The sequence below is a fragment of the Gorilla gorilla genome, chromosome 6 (assembly GCF_029281585.2).
Source record: "Gorilla gorilla gorilla isolate KB3781 chromosome 6, NHGRI_mGorGor1-v2.1_pri, whole genome shotgun sequence".
Taxonomy (NCBI): domain Eukaryota; kingdom Metazoa; phylum Chordata; class Mammalia; order Primates; family Hominidae; genus Gorilla; species Gorilla gorilla.
The window spans coordinates 158,023,184-158,045,596 of NC_073230.2; the positions used below are offsets into that span (position 1 = coordinate 158,023,184).

Genomic DNA, 22,413 nt, shown 5'->3' on the forward strand with positions numbered 1-22,413 from the left:
TCCCAGCTACTCAGGAGGTTGAGACAGAAGGATCACTTGAGCTTGGGAGGTGGAGGCTACAGCGAGCTATGATCATGGCACTGTACTCCAGGCTGGCTGACAGAGACCCCGTCTCTAAAAAAAAAAAAAAAAGGCCAGCACGGTGGCTCATTCCTGTAATCCTAGCACTTTGGGAGGCTGAGGCGGGCGGATCACGAGGTCAAGAGATTGAGACCATCCTGGCTAACATGGTGAAACCCTGTCTCTACTAAAAATACAAAAAATTAGCTGGGTGTGGTGGCGGGCGCCTGTGGTCCCAGCTACTTGGGAGCCTGAGGCAGGAGAATGGCGTGAACCCGGGAGGTGGAGCTTGCGGTGAGCCGAGATCATGCCACTGCACCCCAGCCTGGGCGACAGAGCAAGACTCCATCTCAAAGAAAAAAAAAAGGAATTTATAATTATATATTATTCTGTATCTTTATATATTAATTATATATTCTATAATTTTTTTGAGATGGAGTCTTGCTGTGTCTCCCAAGTTGGAATGCAGTGGTGCAATCCCAGCTCAATGCAACCTCCACCTCTGGGGTTCAAGCGATTCTCCTGCCTCAGCCTCCGGCGTAGCCAAGACTACAGGTGCACGCCACCATGCCCGGCTAATTTTTGTACTTTTTGGTAGAGATGGTGTTTCACCATGTTGGCCAGACTGGTCTTGAACTCCTGACCTCAAGTGATCCTCCTGCCTTGACCTCCCAAAGTAATGGGATTATAGGTATGAGCCACCACGCCAGGCTATATTCTATAAATTCTAAAGAGAATGAAAAGGACTTGCCAAGCTTCCTTTGGGAGATACTAAATTTGTTTTTTTTTTTTTTTTTTTGAGACGGAGTCTCGCTGTCACCCAGGCTGGAGTGCAGTGGCTTGATCTTGGCTCACTGCAAGCTCCGCCTCCTGGGCTCACGCCATTCTCCTGCCTCAGCCTCCTGGGACTACAGGCGCCTGCCACCACACCCGGCTAATTTTTTTTTTTTTTTTTTTTTTTGTATTTTTAGTAGAGACAGGATTTCACTGTTTGCCAGGATGGTCTTCCTCTCCTGACCTTGCAATCCACCCGCCTCGGCCTCCCAAAGTGCTGGGATTACAGGCGTGAGCCACCACCCCTGGCCCAAATTTTTTTTTTTTTTTTGAGACAGTGTCATACTATGTCATCCATACTGGAGTGCAGTGGCACCATCATTGCTCACTGCAGCCTTGACCTCCCTGGGCTCAGGTGATCCTCCCACCTCAGCTTCCGGAGTAGCTGGGACTACAGGTGTGTACCACCATGCCTGGCTAATTTTTGTATTTTTAGTAGAGACAGGGTTTTGCCATGTTGCCCAAGCTGGTCTCAAACTCCTTGGCTCGTGATCCTCCTGCCACGGCCTCCCAAGTGCTGGGATTACAGGCATGAACCACTGTGCCTGGCCTAAATTTACTTTTATAACAATTACTTTTTAAAATGTCAGAACTTCCTTATAATTACACACATATATTTTTATATAAATGCACAAAGGTAATCACATCTTATCTGGATTTCTGTGTGCATCTTTTCTTAAAAATATTAACAATCACATATAACCTCATAGAAATTGTTTTCGTTTGCAGATGCCTCCTTTTTCATAAAATTATGTCCTTGTTTTATAATGCTGTCTTTTCCAATATAGCTGGGATCACGCCACTGCACTCCAGCCTGGGTGACAGAGCAAAACTCCATCTTGGAAAAAAAAAAAAAAGAAATATAATTGGTGATGTTTCTGAAGAGAAAATCCTTTGTGGTTCTTCATATTCCTAACTTGCATGACACTCTTGCTCAAAGAAGGACACCTGCTCCTAAAACCCGTCTACCAGCGGGTCTGGCTACTGTTGCTGTGGATTCCTGGGCAATACCAATCCTGCTCAACGCTTTGGATGTCCCACTCTGCCTCAACTCCAATCGGCCTCTATCATTGCAAACAGTTGGCTGAGCCTTTTCTTAATGTCCAGTTCATTTGGAGCAGGACAGGATTTTGTGTGTACTCTGATGTGCTCCGCAAGCTTAGACTTGTAAATGAAGCCCTTCCCACAATCGCCACAGGCAAAGGGCCTCTCGGGCCTGTGGATGCGCTGGTGCCTCAGCATGTGTCCCCTTTCCCGGAAGTTCTTGTCACACTCAGGGCAGTGAAAAGGCCTCTCCCCTGTGTGCAGGCCCTGATGGCTGAGCAGCTGCGCCTTCAGGCGGAAACTCTTGTCACACTTGGGACACTGAAAAGGCTTCTCTCCCGTGTGCGTTCTGATGTGCTCGATGAGCTTGGAGTGTTTCACAAAGCCCTTGCCGCACTCACAGGAGAAAGGCATCTCCCCGCTGTGCAGCAGCTGGTGGGCCTTCATGTCGGCCTTCACGCGATAGCGCTTGTCGCACTCCGGACACTGGAAGGGCCTCTCTCCAGTGTGCAGGCGCTGATGGCTGAGCAGCTGCCCCTTCAGGCGGAAGCTCCTGTTGCACTCTGGGCACTGGAAGGGTCTCTCCCCGCTGTGCACGCGCAAGTGCTCCGTGAGCTTGGATTGTCTGGTGAAGCCCTTGCCACACTCCCCGCACGAGAACGGCCTCTCCTTGCTGTGCGTGTGCTGGTGGGCCTTCAGGATGCCCTTCAGGCGGAAGCGCTTGTCGCACTTCAGGCACTGGAAGGGCCTCTCCCCGCTGTGCACTCTCAGGTGCTCACGGAGCTTGCACTGGTGGGTGAAGCCTCTGCCACACTCGCTACAGGAGAACGGCCTCTCCCCACCGTGCCGGAGCCGGTGGGCTCTCAGCATGCTCTCCAGGCGGAAGCTCAGCCCACACTCTGGGCACTGAAAGGGCTTCTCGTCCGTGTGCAGCCGCTGGTGCCGCAGCAGCTGTCCCCTCTGACGGAAGTTCCTGCCACACTTGGCACACCAGAAAGGCTTCTCTCCGCTGTGGACTCGAATGTGCTCCGTGAGTTTACACTGCTTGGCGAAGCCCTTGCCACACTTCCTGCAGGAGAACGGTCTCTCCCCACCGTGCGCGTGCTGGTGGACCTGCAGCAGGCGGCGCAGGCGGAAGCGCTTGGTGCAATGCGCACACTGGAAGGGCTTTTCTCCAGTATGCGCCCTGCAGTGGCTGGCGAGCCTGGCGCTCATAGGGGAGCGCTCGCCACGCTCCGAGCAGGAGCAGGGTCCCTCTGCGCCATGCTGCAGCGCCTCCGTGTCCCCTTCCTGGTGGCTGTTCCCCTCCTGGGGCAGGCGCGAGCCTGGCTTCTGTCCTGAGTGCACACTGCTGGAGGCCCCGTGGCCTTCTCTCCAAGAGGCCGGCCCCTCCCGGCTGTGCTGGCACCGGCGAGCCTGCGTGCTGTCCACCGGGAGGGAGCGCTTGCCGCATGGGGTGCACTGGGCAGGCTTCTCCCCCTGCTGCGGGAGGCGGTGGCTGGGATGGGCCAGCTCGTGTCGGAAGCACATTTCACCGTCAGCGTTCTGGAAAGGGCCCCTCCCCGTGTGGGCCGCCAGATGGCGCAGCAGACACAGCTTCCGGCGGAAGCTCTTACCGCACACGCCACACCGGAAGTGCCTCTGTACTCGAGGGCTGCTCCACGGCATCTGCGTCTCCGCCCTCTTGTTGAATTTCTCCCAGGCCCTACGTGTCCGGTCCTTTGAGTGGCCTCTCTGGTGCATTACTAAATGGTTGTTCTCCCAACAGCTTTCTCCGCAGACAGGCCAAGGGTGCTGGGTGCTCTCCCAGGCGGGGATGTCCCGCAAACCAGGAAGATCCAGATTTCTGGGACCTGGGATTCCTTCTTTTAGGGTAGATTCACTGGGGCCGCAGGCTAGTGGTGGAGGAGCCCTGGCGTCGTGTCTCTGTGGGCTCCCGAGGGTGATGCCTTGGTCAGGCCTGAAGGAAACAAAGGATCCAAAGGAACACTGGCTCTCAGGATCTAATTGGAAATGGCTTTTAGTTTTTCCTGAATTCATAGCCTGCTGGCTTCCTGCAATTGAAAACAAAAATTCAGTCGGTATTCCTGTCTGCAGCACTACTAGCGATTCGCACAAGTCAAGTGACCCACAAGAGTGCCTTGTGGTGGCCTGGGAACCCAGCTTCCACTGAGCTACCCAACCATGCAGTGTGGTCTGTCTCATGGCCGTGAGTTTGGTGAGTCTGCTGAAACTAAACTGAACAGACATATCTTTGGATAATATTGAAAAAAGGAAAATATAGGTCGCAAATATAGAGTGTAAGCTCTGCAATCAGTCTGCCTAGTTTTGAATCCTATCTGTCCACTGTGTAACCTTTGTCAAGCTAATCTCTTTTGGCTTCAGCTCCTTCTGTAAAAACATGGAAACAAAAGTACATAAGATTACTGTGAGAATTAAATGAGCTAATGTGCATGAGGTGCTTAGCATGGTGCCTGGCATAGTGCATGTACTCTGTAAGTGTTGACTGTTCTCATGACTTCAGGAAAGCCAGTGTATCGCATTCTGATGTACAGACACACCTGGAGTCCCGAGCTGGAGCCCTGACTAATACCACAGTTATACGTGATCCTTGAGCCATCCTGTCTCTAAGACCTGGCAGCAAGGCTTGGGCCTATTCCTCCCTCCCTGCCCCCATTTCTGCCAATGTTTCAAGAAGGTTTCTTGGAATAATTAATAGATGGTAGAAAGTTAAGTAATTTGTGGGGAAAAACCTTCACTTTCGAAAGAAGCACCTAAAAACAAAAACTGTTTGACAAGATTTCTTGAAATGATGCTCCTGTTTGACTTTTTCATTCTGTACTTTAAGAATCCAAAAATCTCAGACTCTCTCATCATGACAAGAAATGAAAGAGAGGAGCTCAGGTTGAAGTATTCAAGTAGACAACAGTCTCTAGTTAGGAAGGAAGCCACGTTAGTCACGAAGATCTGGATAACCATGGGCCAGGCATGGTGGCTCACACCTATAATCCCAACACTTTGGGAGGCTGAGGTGGGAGGACTGCTTGAGGCCAGGACTGCTTGAAGCCAGGAGTTCAAGACTGCAGTGAGCTATGGTCATGCCACTGTGCTCCAACCTGGGTGACAGAGCAAGATCCTGTGTCTTAAAAAAAAAACAAACTGGATAACCAGTTTCTGCTGAATTCTTACTATATAAACTGTCTCTCAATATATATACACATATATATGTATACATATATACACATATATTTATGTATACATTTATATAAATATGTATATACACGTGTGTGTGTGTGTGTGTGTGTGTGTATATATATATATATATATATAGTTTTTTTTTTTTGAGACTGAGACTTGCTCCATCGCCCAGGCTGGAGTGCAGTTGCATAATCTCAGCTCACTCACTGCAAACTCTGCCTCCCAGGTTCAAACAATTCTTCTCCCTCAGCCTCCTGAGTAGCTGGGATTACAGGCACCTGCCACCATGCCCGGCTAATTTTTTTGTATTTTTAGTAGAGTAAGGGTTTCACCGTGTTGGCCAGGCTGGTCTGGAACTTCTGACCTCAAGTGATCTGCCCACCTCGGCCACCCAAAGTGCTGGGATTACAGGCCTGAGCCACCATGCCTGGCCTAACACTATATATATTAACCAATTCAATCCTGTTAACATGGGTACTTTCATTTTATAGATCAGGCATTGAAATACCGAAAGGTTCAATAACTTGCCCAAGGTCACCAAGAAAAAGCAAGATCCAGACACAGACTCTAGAACCCACATTCCTAACCATTATGCTTTACTGCCTTTATCTAGAAGATAAGAGTCATCAAACCTCAGCTTGCCCAAACAGGATGACAAGATCAGAGAAGAGAAACAAATCTGAACACGATGTCTCAAGGTCGGGGCCCTGATTTCTTAATACTCACCCCAAAACAGCTGTTCCTCAAAACCTGGATCAAAATGCATATCAACAGAGGAGCAAATTATGTTTCCTGATTTCTGTGATTCTCTCCATTTCCTGAAGGGCTCTCCCCCATGTTCAATCCAGGATATTAGTTCTGGTTTTGGAAGTCCATCATCTGCACAGAGAAGTCAGACAGGGTAGTTTGGCTTCCTGAATTTAAAGCACACTAAGTTTCTAAATTTCTCAACATTCACTCCTGGGACAAAGTATGAGAACAACATGTCAAAAAAAAAAAAAAAAAAAAACAGGTTTACACAAAGATGAAAAAACTGCCTACACATCCTAACAATGCCTCCTAGTCTGTCTGGGCATGTTAGATCAGGTATGTTGTTTTAATTTTGTCATGGTCCCCACACATTTAGCAATGCTGTATTTTGTCCAAAAACAAAATGGCTAATGCCATATATATATATATATTTTTAAATGTATTTATTTATTTATTTTTTGAGATGGGTTCTCACTCCGGTTGCCAAGGCTGGAGTGCAGTGGTGCAATCATGGCTCACTGTAGCCTCGGCTTCCTGGGCTCAGGTAATTCTTCAACCTCAGCCTGGGACTACAGGCACGCACCACCAGGCCAAGCTAATTTTCACATTTTTAGTGGAGATGGGTTTCACCGTGTTGCCCAGGCTGGTTTCAAATTCCTGTGCTCAAGCAGTCTGCCTGCCTCGGCCTCCCAAAGTGCTGGGATTACAGGCATAAGCCACTGCACCCAGCCTTCAATATTCTTAATAGTGATTTAATAACAGCCAGATCATAGGGTCCAATTTTAAAGCAAGTTGGTTATGGCAAAAATGCGGTCAAAAAGGAGTTTTTAAAATAATGCTTTAAGTTATTATTACTGTTGTTTTAGATAGGGTCTCACTCTGTCTCTCAGGCTGGAATGCAGTGGCATGATCACAGCTTACTGCAGCCTCAACCTCCTGGGCTCCAGTCATCTGCCCACCTCAGCCTCCTGAGTATCTGGGACTACAGGCAAGAGCTACCACACTGGCTAATTTTTTTTTATTAGTTTCTGAAATGGGGTCTCACTATGTTGCCCAGGCTAACCTCAAACTCCTGGACTCAAGTAGTCTTACCCCAGCCTGGAGTCTCAAAGTGCTGCAATTACAGGCATGAGTCACCACACCTGGCCAGTGGTTTAACTTATTAGAAATATTTCTGGCACATGGAGAAGGAGAAAAATATACAAAAACCTGGATGCCATCTAACTTTGTCAAATCCTACTGTGCTGACACACTTCAGGTTTTTTGTGTGTGTTTTTTTTTTTTTTTGATAGGGTCTCACTGTGTCTCCCAGGCTGAAGTGCAGTGGTGCAATCATAGCTCATTGCAGCCTCAACCTCCTGGGCTCAAGTAATCCTCCCACCTCAGCCTCCTGACAGCTGGGACTACAGGCGGGAGCCACCATGCTCAGCTAATTTTTAATTTTTTTGTAGAGAGAGGGTCTCCCTAGTTTGTCCAGGCTGGTCTCAAACTCCTTGGCCCAAGATATCCTCCTACCTCAGCCTCCGAAAGTGCTGGGATTATAGGGATGAGCCACCATGCCCAGTCTACTTCAGGTTTTTTGAAGACATGAGACATTACACAGTTTAAGCCCCTGTATATCCCTCTCCAGACATAAGCACTACCCTGAATCTGGTGTACATTATTCCTATGCATGTTCTTATTTTAAAATATATATGTATAAATAAAATGTTGCTGGGTTTTTGTTTTGTTTTTTTTGACAAAGTTTCACTCTTGTTGCCCAGGCTGGAGTACAATGGCGCGATCTCAGCTCACTGCAGCCTCCGCCTCCCAGGTTTAAGCGATTCTCCTGCCTCAGTCTCCCGAGTAGCTGGGATTACAGGCATGCGCCACCACACCTGGCTAATTTTTGTATTTTTAGTAGACACAGGGTTTCTCCATGTTGGTCAGGCTGGTCTCGATCTCCCGACCTCAGGTGATCCGGCTGCCTCGGCCTCCCAAAGTGCTGGGATTACAGGCATGAGCCACCGTGCCCGGCCTATATTGCTGGTTTTAAACTTTACACAGACCAGGCCGGGCGCAGTGGCTCACGCCTGTCATCCCAGCACTTTGGGAGGCCAAGGCGGGAGGATGACGAGGTCAGGAGTTCGAGACCAGCCTGGCCAATATGGTGAAAGCTCATCTAATACAAAAGTTAGCTGGGTGTGGTGGCGTGTGCCTATAGTCCCAGCTACTTGGGAGGCTAAGGCAGGAGACTTGCTTGAACCTGGGAGGTGGAGGTTGTGGTGAGCCGAGATCGCGCCACTGCACTCCAGCCTGGGCAACAGAGAGAGACTCCATCTTGAAAAAAAAAAAAAAAAAAAACTTTACATAGACCATACCACATTGTACTGCAACTTGCTCTTCTCTCCTCAAATTATATTTTGAAAATTTCTCCATTTTGGAACACTTGGCTTCATTTGTTTGATAGTCTTGATTATATGAATATATCACAGTCTGTCTTTTTCTTCTGCTCCCTGGCATGCCTCTATGAATACATACATAAGCATTGACAGTTCTTGAAGTGAATTGCTGTATCATAGGATAAGCATGTCTTCAACTTTACCGTATGTTACCAAATTGCTCTCCAAAGTGGCTATGCTGATTGACAATAGAGTAGGAATGTTCACTTTGCTTCACATCTTGACAACACACAATGCTATCAGATGTTTTACTATCTCTAACATAGTACCACATAATAAGTCTTGCTATCTGATAAGACAATCAGTCACATTCCATCTTGTTCCATAAGACTGTCTTCATTATTCTTGTCTTGGTTCTCCCATGTTCTTTAGGATCAGCTTATCAAATTCCGCAGAAAGCTCTATTGGGATTCTGACTGGACTTTCTTTGAATCTATAGATTCATTTGGGGAGAGAATTGACAGAAGGCAGAAAGATCCATGTAACTGACTATTAGATTAAGAAGATGGGTGGCCGGGCGCGGTGACTCACGCCTGTAATCCCAGCACTTTGGGAGGCCAAGGCGGGTGGATCACGAGGTCAGCAGATCGAGACCATCCTGGCAAACACAGTGAAACCCCGTCTCTACTAAAAATACAAAACAATTAGCCGGGCATGGTGGTGGGAGCCTGTAGTCCCAGCTACTCGGGAGGCTGAGGCAGGAGAATGGCGTGAACCCGGGAGGCGGAGCTTGCGGTGAGCTGAGATCGCGCCACTGCACTCCAGCCTGGGCGACAGAGGGAGACTCCTTCTCAAAAATAAATAAATAAATAAAAGAAGATGGGTGTTCTCCTAGCCGGCCACAGTGGCTCACGACTGTAATCCCAGAACTTGGGGAGGCCAAGGCAGGTGGATCACTTGACCTCAGGAATTCGAGACCAGCCTGGGCAACATGATGACGATGATGGATAATCACAAGGATATGATGAAAGCATGAGAAACAGTTGTGGCCCAACAACGAAACAAATTAAAATGTAGCATAATTTTGTCTTTTTTTTTTTTTTTGAGATGAAATCTCACTGTTGCCCAGGCTGGAGTGCAATGGCGTGATCTCGGCTCACTGTAGCCTCCGCCTCCTGGGTTCAAGCGATTCTCCTCCCTCAGCCTTCCACGTAGCTGGGATTACAGGCATGCACAACCACACCCAGATATTTTTTGTATTTTTAGTAGAGATGGGGTTTCACCATGTCGGCCAGGCTGGTGTCAAACTCCTGACCTCAAGTGATCCACCCACCTCAGCCTCCAAAAGTGCTGGGATTACAGGCGTGAGCCACCACACCTGGCCAAAATGTAGCATAATTTTGAACAACTGATAAGAATGAAAAAAAGAGAATCCATTTGATCTTGATGCTTGGAACATTCTTATTAGGCTGGCACAGGGTTAATGGCATAGAACTATATTTTTGCCTCTATAGATTCATTTACTGTAACTGATTCTTCAGTAACAATGAAAATAATGTAATGTTTTCAGTTATATGTTTTAGAAACAATCCATACATACAGCCTGCAAAAGTTAACTATGGTAAGCCAGGCACGGTGGCTCACGCCTGTAATCCCAGCACTTTGGGAGACCGAGGTGGGTGAATCACCTGATGTCGGGAGTTTGAGACCAGCCTGACCAACATGGAGAAACCCCATCTCTACTAAAAATATAAAATTAGCCGGGCGTGGTGGCGCATGCCTGTAATCTCAGCTACTCAGGAGGCTGAGGCAGGAGAATTGCTTGAACCCAGGAGGCGGAGGCTGCGGTGAGCCGACATGGTGCCATTGCACTCCAGCCTGGGCAACAAGAGTGAAACTCCGTCTCAAAAAAAAAAAAAAAAAAAAAGTTAACTATGGTAACAGAACAGAATATAAATATTAGAAACTTCGCAATATAAAGGAAGTGGTATGGCTGTCGTCAACTGGCAGAAGAGATGAAGGGAAATACTAGAGAACTAATTATCTTTATATACTGAATGAGTTAGATGAAAATGATGGAATACAATCTAGAATCTTAAACATATTATTTTAAATTATAAAGCTGACCAACAGAGGCACAAAAACTATCAAAAACTGGGGAGAAGATGATAGAAGAGGGATTGTATAAGTGAACTAATGCCTAATTTTTCATAGTAATTAATTCTGTCTAAACTCGATAAATCAAGTTATTGGAAGCATATTTAGATTGGAGGAAGCCACTTTAAAAACTAAAACAAAAATGGTTAAAAGTGGTTGCCCTCACGTGGTTAACTGAATGTGGAGATAAGAATGAAACGGGCTGGGCGTGGTGGCTCACGCCTGTAATCCCAGCACTTCGGGAGGCTGAGGAGGGCGGATCACGAGGTCAGGAAATCGAGACCATCCTGGGTAACACGGTGAAACCCTGTCTCTACTAAAAATACAAAAAAATTAGCCGGGTGCAGTGGTGGGCGCCTGTAGTCCCAGCTACTCGGGAGGCCGAGGCAGGAGAATGACGTGAACCCGGGAGGCGGAGCTTGCAGTGAGCTGAGATTGCGCTGCTGCACTCCAGCCTGGGGGACAGAGCGAAACTCCATCTCAAAAAAAAAAAAAAAGAAAAGAATGAAACAGGAGACTTTGATCTTTCACTTGATGCTTCTCTAAACAGACTGATTTTTTAAAAATGATATTTGATAAATGCAATATAAACACCAAATAAGCAAAAAGGACATCCAATACCATACCCAGGCAGAGACAGCTACTCTTTTTTTTTTTTTTTCTTTCCTTTTTGTAACGGAGTCTCACTCTGTTGCCAGGCTGGAGTGCAGTGGCGTGATCTCGGCTCACTGCAACCCCCGCCTCCCAGGTTCAAGTGATTCTCCTGCCTCAGCCTCCTGAGTAGCTGGGACTACAGGCGCCCGCTACCACGCCCAGCTAATTTTTCTATTTTTAGTAGAGACGGGGTTTCACCATGTTGGCCAGGATGGTCTTGATCTCTTGACCTCGTGATCCACCCGCCTCGGCCTCCCAAAGTCCTGGGATTACAGGCGTGAGCCACCGCGCCCAGCAGACAGCTACTCTTAAAACACTTCAGGCCAGGCGTAGTGGCTCATGCCTGTAATCCCAGCACTTTGGGAGGCCGAGGCGGGTGGATCACGAGGTCAGGAGATTAAGACCATCCTGGCCAACAAGGTGAAACCCTGTCTCTACTAAAAATACAAAAATTAGCCGGGCATGGCAGCACGCACCTGTAGTCCCAGTTACTCGGTAGGCTGAGGCAGGAGAACTGCTTGAACCCGGAAGGCAGAGGTTACAGTCAGCCAAGACTCCAGCCTGGGAGACAGAGTGAGACTATGTCTCAAAAAAACAAACACTTCATTGTACACCCTTCCAAAATAGCTTTTCTGAAGTATTTAGACCCCACTGTAAAAGCTGTGAGGTGGGGACATCCTAGGTTAACGATATACAGAGCACTTCATGAATGTGTGCTAGGTGTGCTCCTATGTGGACAATCATGGCATCCTGATAGTAAGTCATGACTAAAGGCCCCTCATAAATAATATTTAGTCACCCGGACCACCTTACATTGTTCAAATATTCTCATGCAACAATGTCTACCCTTGAGTAAAGATTAACAATGTTGACAAAAGTATTAACAATAGATTGCAGGGTAAAAATACCCTTCTGAGTTAATTTCTGAGAAATCTTGCTACCTGAGAAACAGGAGCATCAAGCGACTGTGACCCCTTACAGGATCCAGTTCCATGACCTACCCACAAAGGTGAACAGGTCTTACCTAGAGAGACGAGAGTCTCATAATTGCTTCTCATCACATGCTTGTAAAGTTCCTTCTGCCATGCCTCTAGATCCTGCCATTCTTGCTCGGAGAAATAAATGGCAACATCCTCAAAAGTCAGAGGTAGCTGAAATTGTAGACATAAGACATATGCATTCATGGTTGCTTCAAAATGACTCCAGCTCCTTCTCCTTGTTAATTTAAAAGACTTCTGCAGTGGACAAATGTTTTTGGTTGTTCAGCAGCTTCTTCCTGGAGAACTACTCCTTCCTCTACTCCAATTACATCGTTCGGCTGTTAACCACTACATCCCCCGCTCCACGTTTCATTATGCTTGTTCAAAGTGTATATACACATGTAGAGTATGGAATTTTTTTCTTTACAAAATGGGAACAAGTCACTTTGTAACTTCATTCACTTAATATGTCACAGACCTCTTTCCAGGTCAATAATATATATTGAGGCAAATTCATTTTTTTGGTAAAGTCGCACTATATTCCATGAGTAGATATACCCCACTGATGGGACATATAGTTTGTTTCCCTTATAAATTACAGTATTCAGCCAGGCGCGGTGGGTCATGCCTGTAATCCCAGCACTTTGGGAGGCTGAGGCGGGCAGATCACGAGGTCAGGAGTTCGAGATCAGCCTGACCAACATGGCGAAACCCCACCTCTACTAAAAATACAAAAATCAGCAGGGTGTGGTGGTGTGCACCTGTAATTCCAGCTACTGGAAAGGCTGAGGCAAGAGAATTGCTTGAACCTAGGAGCAGAGGTTGCAGTGAGCGGAGATAGCGCCACCGCACTCCAGCCTGGGCGACAGAACAAGACTCGGTCTCAAAAAAAAAAAAAAAAAAAAAGTGTTCTCATGTGCTTTCTAGGTATTAGTGCTTTTACTTCTTCAGGATAAAGTATAAAAGGAGAAATACTAAATCAAAGAGAATACACATCTTCAGTTTTAATAGATAACATCAGATTGCCTTCCAAAAGGAATGCAGCAGATTTACCCTTGCTATTAACATGAGACTTCTTGTTTCTTTACACCTTTGTCAGCACAAGATGTTCTCAAACCTTATTTTTTGCCAATGTGGGGTGGCAAGTTGTATTTCAGTATTTTAATTTACATTAATTTGTAAGGCTAGAAGTCCTAGCCACAGCAATCAAGCAAGAGAAAGAAATAAAGGGCATCCAAATTGGAAAACTATCTCTGTTTGCCAATGATATGATCCTCCACCTAGAAAATCCTAGAGACTCCTCCAAAAGACTCCTAGATTTGACAAATGAATTCAACAAAGTCTCAGGTAACAAAATTAATGTATATAAATTAGTAGCACTGCTATACACCAACAGCGACCAAGCTGAGAAATCAAGAACTCAGTACCTTTTACAATGGCCGGAAAAAACAATAAAATGCCTAGGCATTCACTTGACATGGTTTGGCTCTGTGTCCCCACCCAAATCTCCTGTTGAATTGTAATCCCCAGGGTTGGAGGAGGGGCCTGGTGGGAGGCAACTGAATCATGGGGGCGGACTTCCCCCTTGCTGTTCTCATGATAGCGAGTTTTCACAAGATCTGGTTGTTTAAAAGTGTGTAGCACTTGCCCCTTCGCTGTCTCTCTCCTGCTCCAGCCATGAGAAGACCCCCTGATTGTAAGTCTTCTGAGGCCTCCCCAGAAGCAAGAAGACTAAGAGTTACTAGCAATTGGTTTTGAATTTTACTGCTTTTCTAAAAACTGCATTAGAAAAAATGCAATGTATGCAAATGTTTAGTATTGTTTAATATTTGTGTTTATTACAGTTGATTTGGATAAATGGATACTTCCTGAGGCTCACAACTAGGAGTATGTAAATTATATATTTGTTAATTTAAAACACTCTAATTACATAAGCATACATCCCACCTTTTATTGAACTGCCATTGTTATTGCCATATGTCCTCATTTTTTATGGGTATTAAAGTTTATCTTGTTCCAACTTAAATTTTTTTTTTTTTTTTTGAGACGGCATCTTGCTCTGTTGCCAGGCTGGAGTGCAGTGGCGTGATCTTAGCTCACTGCATCCTCCACTTCCCAGATGCAAGCAATTCTCCTGCCTCAGCCTCCTGAGTAGCTGGGACTACATGTGTGCACCACCATACCTGGCTAATTTTTTTGCATTTTTTGTAGAGACGGGGTTTCACCATGTTGGTCAGGCTGGTCTCCAACTCCTGACCTCAAGTCATCCACCCACTTTGGCCTCCCAAAGTGCTGGGACTACAGACATGAACCACCATGCTCAGCCTCTTCATCTCTTATTTTCATTTATTCATTTTGAGACGGAGTCTCACTCTGTTGCCCAGGCTGGAGTGCAGTGGCGTGATCTTGGCTCACTGCAACCTCCACCACCCTGGTTCAAGCGATTCCCCTGCCTCAGCCTCCCGAGTAGCTGGGATTACAGGCACACGCCACCACACTGGGCTAATTTTTTTGTATTTTTAGTAGAGATGGGGTTTCACCATGTTGGCCAGGCTGGTCTTGAACTCCTACCTCAGGCAATCTGCCTGGCTGGGCCTCCCAAAGTGCTGGGATTACAGGCGCGAGCCACCGCACCCAGCCAGCCTAGTCATCTTTAAATTTATTTTTCTTTTTTTTTCTTTTTTTTTTTAGACGGAGTTTTGCTGTTTTGCCCAGGCTGGAGTAAAGTGGCACAATCTCAGCTCACTGCAACCTCCACCTACCAGGGTTCAAGCGGCTCTCCTACCTCAGCCTCCCAAGTAGCTGGGATTATAGGCGCCGGCCACCACCCCTGGCTAATTTTTGTATCTTTAGTAGAGACAGGGTTTTGGCACATTAGCCAGGCTGGTCTCGAACTTCTGACCTCAGGTGATCCACCCGCCTCGGCCTCCCAGTGCTAGGATTACAGGCGTGATCCACCGCGCCCGGCCAAAGTTTATTTTTATTTATTTATTTGTTTATTTTAAACGTTAGTTTCAGGCGTGCATGTGCAGGTTTGCTATACAGGTAAATTGCATGTTGTGGGGGTTGGTGTGCAGACTGTTTCATCACCCAGGTAATAAGCATAGTACCCGATAAGTAATTTTTCAGTCCTCATTCTCCTCCCAGCCTCCAACTTCAAGTAGGCCCCAGTGTCTGTTATTCCCTGCTTTGTATCCATATATACTCAGTGTTTAGCTTGCCCTTGTAAGTGAGAACGGCACTTTGTTTTCTACTCCTGTGTTATCTCACTTAAGACAATGGCCTCCAGCTCCATCCATCTTTCTGCAAAGGATATGATTTTCTTTATGGCTGCATAGTATTCCATAGTGCATATGTACATTTTCTTTATCCAGTCTGCCATTGATGGGCATTTAGGTTGATTCCACATCTTTGCTATTGTGAATAGTGCTGCAATGAACATATGCAAATATGTGTCTTTATGCAGAACAATTTATATTCCTTTGGGTATATATTCAATAATGGGATTGCAGGGTCAAATGGTAATTCTGGCTGGGCGCAGTGGCTCACGCCTGTAATACCAGCACTTTGGGAGGCCAAGGCGGGCAGATCACCTGAGGTCAGGAGTTCTAGACCAGCCTGGCCAACATGGAGAAACCCTATCTCTACTAAAAATACAAAAAATCAGCTGGGCGTGGTGGCACGCACTTGTAATCCCAGCTACTCAGGAGGCTAAAGCAGGAGAATTGCTTGAACCCAGGAGGCAGAGGTTCCAGTGAGCTGAGATGGCACCAGCCTGGACAACAGAGCAAAACTCCATCCCCCCCAAAAAAAAAAAAAAAAAAAAAGTTAATTTTGCTTTGAGTTCTTTGAGAAATCACCAAACTGCTTTCCACAACGGCTGAACTAATTTACATTCCCACCAGCAGTGTATATGTGTTATCTTTTCTCTGTAACCTTGTTTTTAACTTTTTAATAGCCATTCTGACTGACATGGTTTTGATTTGCATTTCTCAAATGATTAGTGATGCTGAGCATTTTTTCATAAGCTTGTTGGCCATGTGTATGTATGTCTTCTTTTGAGAAGTGTCTGTTCATGTCCTTTGCCCATTTTTTAATGCAGTTGTTTTTTGCTTGTAAATTTAAGTTCCCCATAGATTCTGGATATTAGACCTTTGTCAGTTGCATAGTTTGCAAATATCCCATTCTGTAGGGTGTCTGTTTACTCTGCTGATAGCTTCTTTTGCTGCATAGAAGCTCTTTAGTTTAATTAGGTCCCATGTGTCAATTTTTGTTTTTGTTGCAGTTGCTTTTGGAGTCTTCATCACGAAATCTTTGCCAGGGCCTATGTCCAGAATGCTACTTCCTAGGTTATCTTCCAGGGTTTTTATAGTTTTAGGTTTTACATTTAAGTCTTTAATCCATGTTGAGTTGATTTTTGTATATGGTGTAAGGAAGGGGTGCAGTGTCGGTCTTTTGCATATGGCTAGCCAGTTATCCCAGCACCATTTATTAAATAGGGAGTCCTTTTCCCACTGCTTGTTTTTGTTGACTTTGTAGAAGATCAGATGATTGTAGGTATGTGGCGTTATTTCTGGGCTCTCTATTCTGTTCCATTGGTCTATATGTCTCTTTTCTTACCAGTACCATGCTGTTTTGGTTACTGTAGCCTTGTATAGTTTGAAGTCAGGTAGTGTGATGTCTCCAGCTTTGTTCATTTTGCCTAGGACTGCCTTGGCTATTTGGGCTCTTTTTTGGTTACATATGAATTTTAAAATAGTTTTTTCAGCCAGGCACTGGCTCATACCTGTAATCCCAGTAAGTTGGGAGCCCAGGAGTTTGAGAACAGTCTGGGCCACATAGCTAAACCCCATCTCTACCAAAACAGTAACAAAACCCACAAAAATTAGCAGGGCATGGTGGCACATGCCTGTAGTCCTAGCTACCTGAGAGGCTGAGGTGGGAGAACTGCTTGAGTATGGGGTTTCACCATATTGGCCAGGCTGGTCTCGAACTCCTGGCCTCATGATCTGCCCGCCTTGGCCTCCTGAAGTGTTGGAATTACAGGTGTGAGCCACCACTCCTGGCAATATAGTTTTTTTCTAATTGTCATTGGTAGTTTGATAGGAATAGCAATGAATCTGGAAACTGCTTTGGGCAGTATGGCCATTTTAACAATATTGATTCTTCCTATCCATGAGCATTAAATGTTTTTCCCTTTGAGTTATCTCTGATTTCTTTGAGTAGTGTTTTGTAATTCTTGTTGTAAAGATCTTTCACCTCCTTGGTTAGCCGTATTCCTCGGCATTTTTGACTAGATGTGAATGGGACTGTGTTCTTGATTTGGCTTTTAGCTTGGATGTTGTTGGTGTATAGGAATGCTACTGATTTTTGTACACTGATTTTTGTATTCTCAGACTTTGCTGAAGTTGTTTTATCAGATCAAGGAGCGTTTGGGCGCACTATGGGGTTTTCTACATATAGAATCATACAGTCTGCAAACAGGGATAGTTTGACTTCCTCTATTTCTATTTGGATGACTTTTATTTCTTTCTCTTGCCACACTGCTCTGGCTGGGACTTCCCATCTTTTTGTTATATTCATTATGAAATTTAGAGTTGAGTTTTAAAAACTCTGACTCCTTTAAATTTGTCTTAGTCTGTTTAGTATTGCTGTAAAGGAACACCAAGGTGGGGTAATTTTTAAAGAAAAGAGGTTTATTTGGTTCACAGTTCTGCAGGCTGTATAAGAAGCACATCACCAGCATCTACTTCTGGCGAAGGCCTCAGATGGCTTTTGTTCATGGTGGAAGGTGAAGGGGGCTGGGCACGGTGGCTTACACCTGTAATCCCAGCACTTTGGGAGGCCAAGGTGAGCAGATCACCTGAGGTCAGAAGTTCAATACCAGCTTTGCCAATATGGCTAAACCCTGTCCCTACTAAAAATACAAAAATTAGCTGGGTGTGGTGGCAGGGGCCTGTAATCCCGGCTACTTGGGAGGCTGAGGCAGGAGAATCGCTTGAACCCAGGAGGCAGAGATTGCAGTGAGCCAATATCACACCATTGCACTCCAGCGTGGGTGACAGAGCGACACTCTGTCTCTCACACACACACACACACACATACACACAAAAGGTGAGCTGGCATATGCACAGATCACATGGCAAGAAGAAACAAGACAGAAGGGGGGATGTCAGGCTCTTTTTAACCAGCTCCCTCAGGAACTAATAGAGGACAGCACCAAGACATTCATGAGGGATCCACCCCCCATGACCTAAACACCTCCCATTACAGCCCACTTCCAACAGCGCAGATCCTTTTTTTTTTTTTTTTTCTTGAGATGGAGTCTTGCTCCATCGCCCAGGCAGGCTGAAATGCAGTGGCGCAATCTCAGCTCACTGCAGCCTCCACCTCCCAGGTTCAAGCAATTCTGTCTTGGCCTCCCAAGCAGCTGGGACTACAGGCGCCTGCCAACATGCTCGGCTAATTTTTGTATTTTTAGTAGAGGCAGGGTTTCACCTTGTTGGTCAGGCTGGTCTCGAACTCCTGACCTCAGGTGATCCACCTGCCTCAGCCTCCCAAAGTGCTGGGATTACAGGCGTGAGCCACTGTGCCCAGCCGCAAATCCAATTTTGACATGAGCTTTAGGGACAAATATCCAAACTGCAGATATAGCAACACTTAAATCAGAAATTCATTATTTTAAGTTTAAGGAAATATAGTCATTTCTGCTATAATGCTTGTTTTGAAACGTGAATTTGTTCCAACATGATTATTAGGAGACAATATATTACAAAATTTTGCATTTGCTTATGTGCAATTCTGTCTATAAGAAACACTAGATTAGTGTTTCTCAATCAGAACAATTTTGTCCCCTGGCGACATTTTTTATTGTTATAATGTGGGGAAGCGGGGAGGCCTACTGGCATCTAGTGGGTAGCAGCCAAGAATAGTGGTAAACATCCTACGATGTGCAGGACAACCTGCAAAACAGAAAATTATCCAGCACAGGATGTTAGTAGTGGCAAGGGTGAGAAACTTTGTACTATGTGAACAAACAGAACTGGGCTGCATAGACATACACAAAATGCACACATGCAACACACTTCAAACGTCAGATTACCCTGTGTTATGAGCCCTACCCATTCACCTCCGGGGTCACAACTTTCCATCTCATTTCAGATAACCTTCCTTTCACCACTTCACAATAGCTCATAAACTGCAACCCTTGCTATGCCCACTTCCACAAGCACATTTCAGATAGTTCTTTTAGGTTTTTTTTTTTTTGAAACGGGGTCTCATTCTGTTGCCCAGGCCAGAGTGCAGTGGTGCCAACACAGCTTACCATAGCTTTGATCTCCTGGGCTCAAGTGATTCTGTTGCCTTAGCCTCCCGAGTAGCTAGGACCACAGGGATATGCCACCACCTGGCTAATTTTCTGTAGAGAGGGGTCTCACCATGTTGCCCAGGCTTTTTTTTTTTTTTTTTTGTCTTTCTTTCTTTCGAGACCGAGTCTTGCTCTGTCACCCAGGCTGGAATGCATTGAGACGATCTCAGCTCACTGCAACCTCCACCTCCGAGGCTCAAGTGATTCTCCTGCCTCAGCCTCTCGAGTATCTGGCATTACAGGTGCCCGCCACCACGTCCAGCTAATTTTTTTATTTTTAGTAGAGATGAGATTTCACCATGTTGGCCAGGCTGGTCTTGAATTCCTGACCTCAGGTGATCTGCCCACCTGGACCTCCCAAAGTGCCGGGATTACAGGTGTAAGCCACCACGCCTGGCCTGCCCAGGCTTATTTCAGGCAGTTTTTAAGGCAATTGAGATAATTTATTAATCATTAAAGTGCATAAAACTGCTTTTAGGTTCTTTCAACACATCACTGATGAAAGTTTGAGTATTGTATGTGTAACATTTCTCCCAATAAGCTCTGTGGTTTTTATTGCACAATTTTGCATAGCACTATGATTTTTAGAAATGCATATGCTGTATTATTGCAGAACTGAACGTATGTTTATACTTGTGTTAAAGATACTCATTCTCTCCTCTTCTCTGATTAAAATTCCTTACTTTTAAAACTTTTTTAATTTTTAGAAGTTTAAAGATCCAGAAAGTTACAGAGAAAACTATAAGCATCCTAGTATTCACCACTGACTTAACAAGTTTAACATTTTTCTTCAGAGTTCCTTTTAATGAAATAGAATGTGACCGGTGAAACTCAAGTTCCTGTGGTTCCTCTCTTCAATCATGTTCTGATATTGTCACATTCTCCTTCCTTTGTGAAGGCAAACATTATAAATAATATGGGAACTTTCCAGTTCATTTTAATACATATATGTATCTGTAAATATTCAGTATTACTTTGTGTCTTTTATACGTAAATACTTTATTATACTTGTATTCTTCCCTCAACATTTTGGGATCTGGCCCGGTTGAGTTTTTTTTTTTTTTTTTTTTTTGGAGACAGAGTCTTGCTCTGTCGCCCAGGCTGGAGTGCAGTGGCGCGATCTCGGCTCGCTGCAAGCTCCGCCTCCCGGGTTCACGCCATTCTCCCGCCTCAGCCTCCCGAGTAGCTGGGACTACAGGCTCCCGCCAACACGCCCAGCTAATTTTTGTTTTTGTATTTTTAGTAGAGACGGGGTTTCACCGTGTTAGCTAGGATGGTCTCGATCTCCTGATCTCGTGATCCGCCCGCCTTGGCCTCCCAAAGTGCTGGGATTAGAGGCGTGAGCCACCACGCCCGGCCCTGTTGATCATATATGTAGCTAATTTATTTTAATTTTGTATAGTGTTCCACCGTCTGAATGTCACAAGTTTGTTTGTTTTTGAGACAGAGTCTCGCTCTGTCGCCCAGGCTGGAGTGCAGTGGCGCCATCTCAGTTCACTGCAACCTCCACCCCCCGAGTTCAAGCAATTCTCCCTACCTCAGCCTCCCGAGGAGCTGGGATTACAGGCGCCCGCCACCACACTCAGCTAATTTTCGTATTTTTTAGTAGAGACAGTTTTTCGCCATGTTGGCCAGGCTGGTCTTGAACTCCTGATGTCAAGTGATCTGCCCACCTCGGCCTCTCAAAGTGCTGGGATTACAGGCGTAAACCACGGCGCCTGGCCTGAATGTCACAAGTTTTAAAATCCATTCTTTTACTCATTAATAATTTATTTTCAGGTCTGTGATTTGGCTGTTTATATCCTTTCCCCATATATATAGGTATGTATATATTTTTTGGAGACGGAGTTTCGCTCTTGTTGCCCAGGCTGGAGTGCAATGGTGCAGTCTCGGCTCACTGCAACCTCCGTCTCCCGGGTTCAAACGATTCTCCTGCCTAAGCCTCCCGAGTAGCTGGGATTACAGACGCCCGCCATCATGCCAGGCTAATTTTTTGTATTTTTAGTAGAGTTGGGGTTTCACCATGTTGGCCAGGCTGGTCTTGAACTCCCGACCTCACGTGATCCACCCGCCTCGGCCTCCCAAAGTGCTGGGATTACAGGCGTGAGCCACCGCGCCCGGCCTAATTCATTTAATAATCAGCAAAAATCCTCAACATTAAAGTTTACAAGATAAAAATACCCTCTAAACCTCGATTTTAAGAAACCACTAACTTAATTTTTTGTATCCTCTTCTACTCTTCCCAACGTATCATCTTACACTCAACCCAAATCACGCTAGACCATAAATTCTGACATTGAAGCCCCCGCCAAACACCATTTCAACCATTCGGAATCTTAAACTTTTTGGAACAGTTGTTCTGATTTCGGTGACTATGATGTAAAACTGGTTGACCTGTAACATCCACCTCTGGCCCCAAACCTTTCTATCCTTTCCACCGTCCGCTCCCCGTCCGCCCGGCATCCTCGCCCAGGCTCCGCCCCGCTCCTAGGTCGGCCTCGGTCCACGCTCGTCTTTGTCCAGAGGTCTGGCCACGGACAAGCCGCGGGAACGGAGGCCACCTGCTCACCGCAGGGCCCGGAATCCACATCCCCAGCAGAAGCGGCCTGCAGACTCCGTCCTACCCGTGCACCGCGCGCACTCACGGGGACCCCAAGACACGGGCGAGCCCGGAACCCGAGGACCCACCAAGACCCCGAAACCGGGCGTCCAAACAGGCTAGCCCGCTTACCCGAGGCGGCTCCGCCATGGTCCCCGCGGTCCCGCCCGGCCCTGGCAAAGCCGACCATCTCCGGCGGCTCCGCGGGAACCGGCCCTGCTGCGCACTGACTCCCCTCCGCTCCGCCCCAACCCGACTCCCACGCACAGCCCGGGTGGCCCCCAAACGCAGCGCCGGCCGGGCGCGGTGCATGCTGGGACCCGGCGCCCGGCCGCGACTGCCGTTCCGCCCTACAGCGCCTCCTGCGGGAGGAAGAAGAGGCGCTGCCTG

General features: G+C 46.3%; 1 protein-coding gene across 3 annotated transcripts; it reads right to left on the reverse strand.

Annotated features, from left to right (window-relative positions):
* Positions 1–1,491: 1,491 nt before the first annotated feature.
* On the reverse strand, positions 1,492–22,345 carry ZNF786 (zinc finger protein 786). Of its 3 annotated transcripts, none has more exons than XM_031013438.3 (4): positions 22,156–22,345; positions 12,103–12,229; positions 5,863–6,015; positions 1,492–3,992 (listed from the first exon to the last, which is right to left on the reverse strand). In XM_031013438.3, exons 1-4 carry the CDS (start codon positions 22,333–22,335, stop codon positions 1,942–1,944), a joined length of 2,511 nt encoding a protein of 836 aa, XP_030869298.2. In that variant the 5' UTR covers positions 22,336–22,345; the 3' UTR covers positions 1,492–1,941. The 3 variants fall into 3 exon arrangements, with proteins under 3 accessions (XP_030869298.2, XP_063564902.1, XP_055248295.1); XM_063708832.1 differs by lacking the exon at positions 22,156–22,345 and adding an exon at positions 11,555–11,639 and having other exon boundaries at positions 12,103–12,181; XM_055392320.2 differs by lacking the exon at positions 22,156–22,345 and adding an exon at positions 8,247–8,392 and having other exon boundaries at positions 12,103–12,164.
* Between the last annotated feature and the right edge of the window lie 68 nt (positions 22,346–22,413).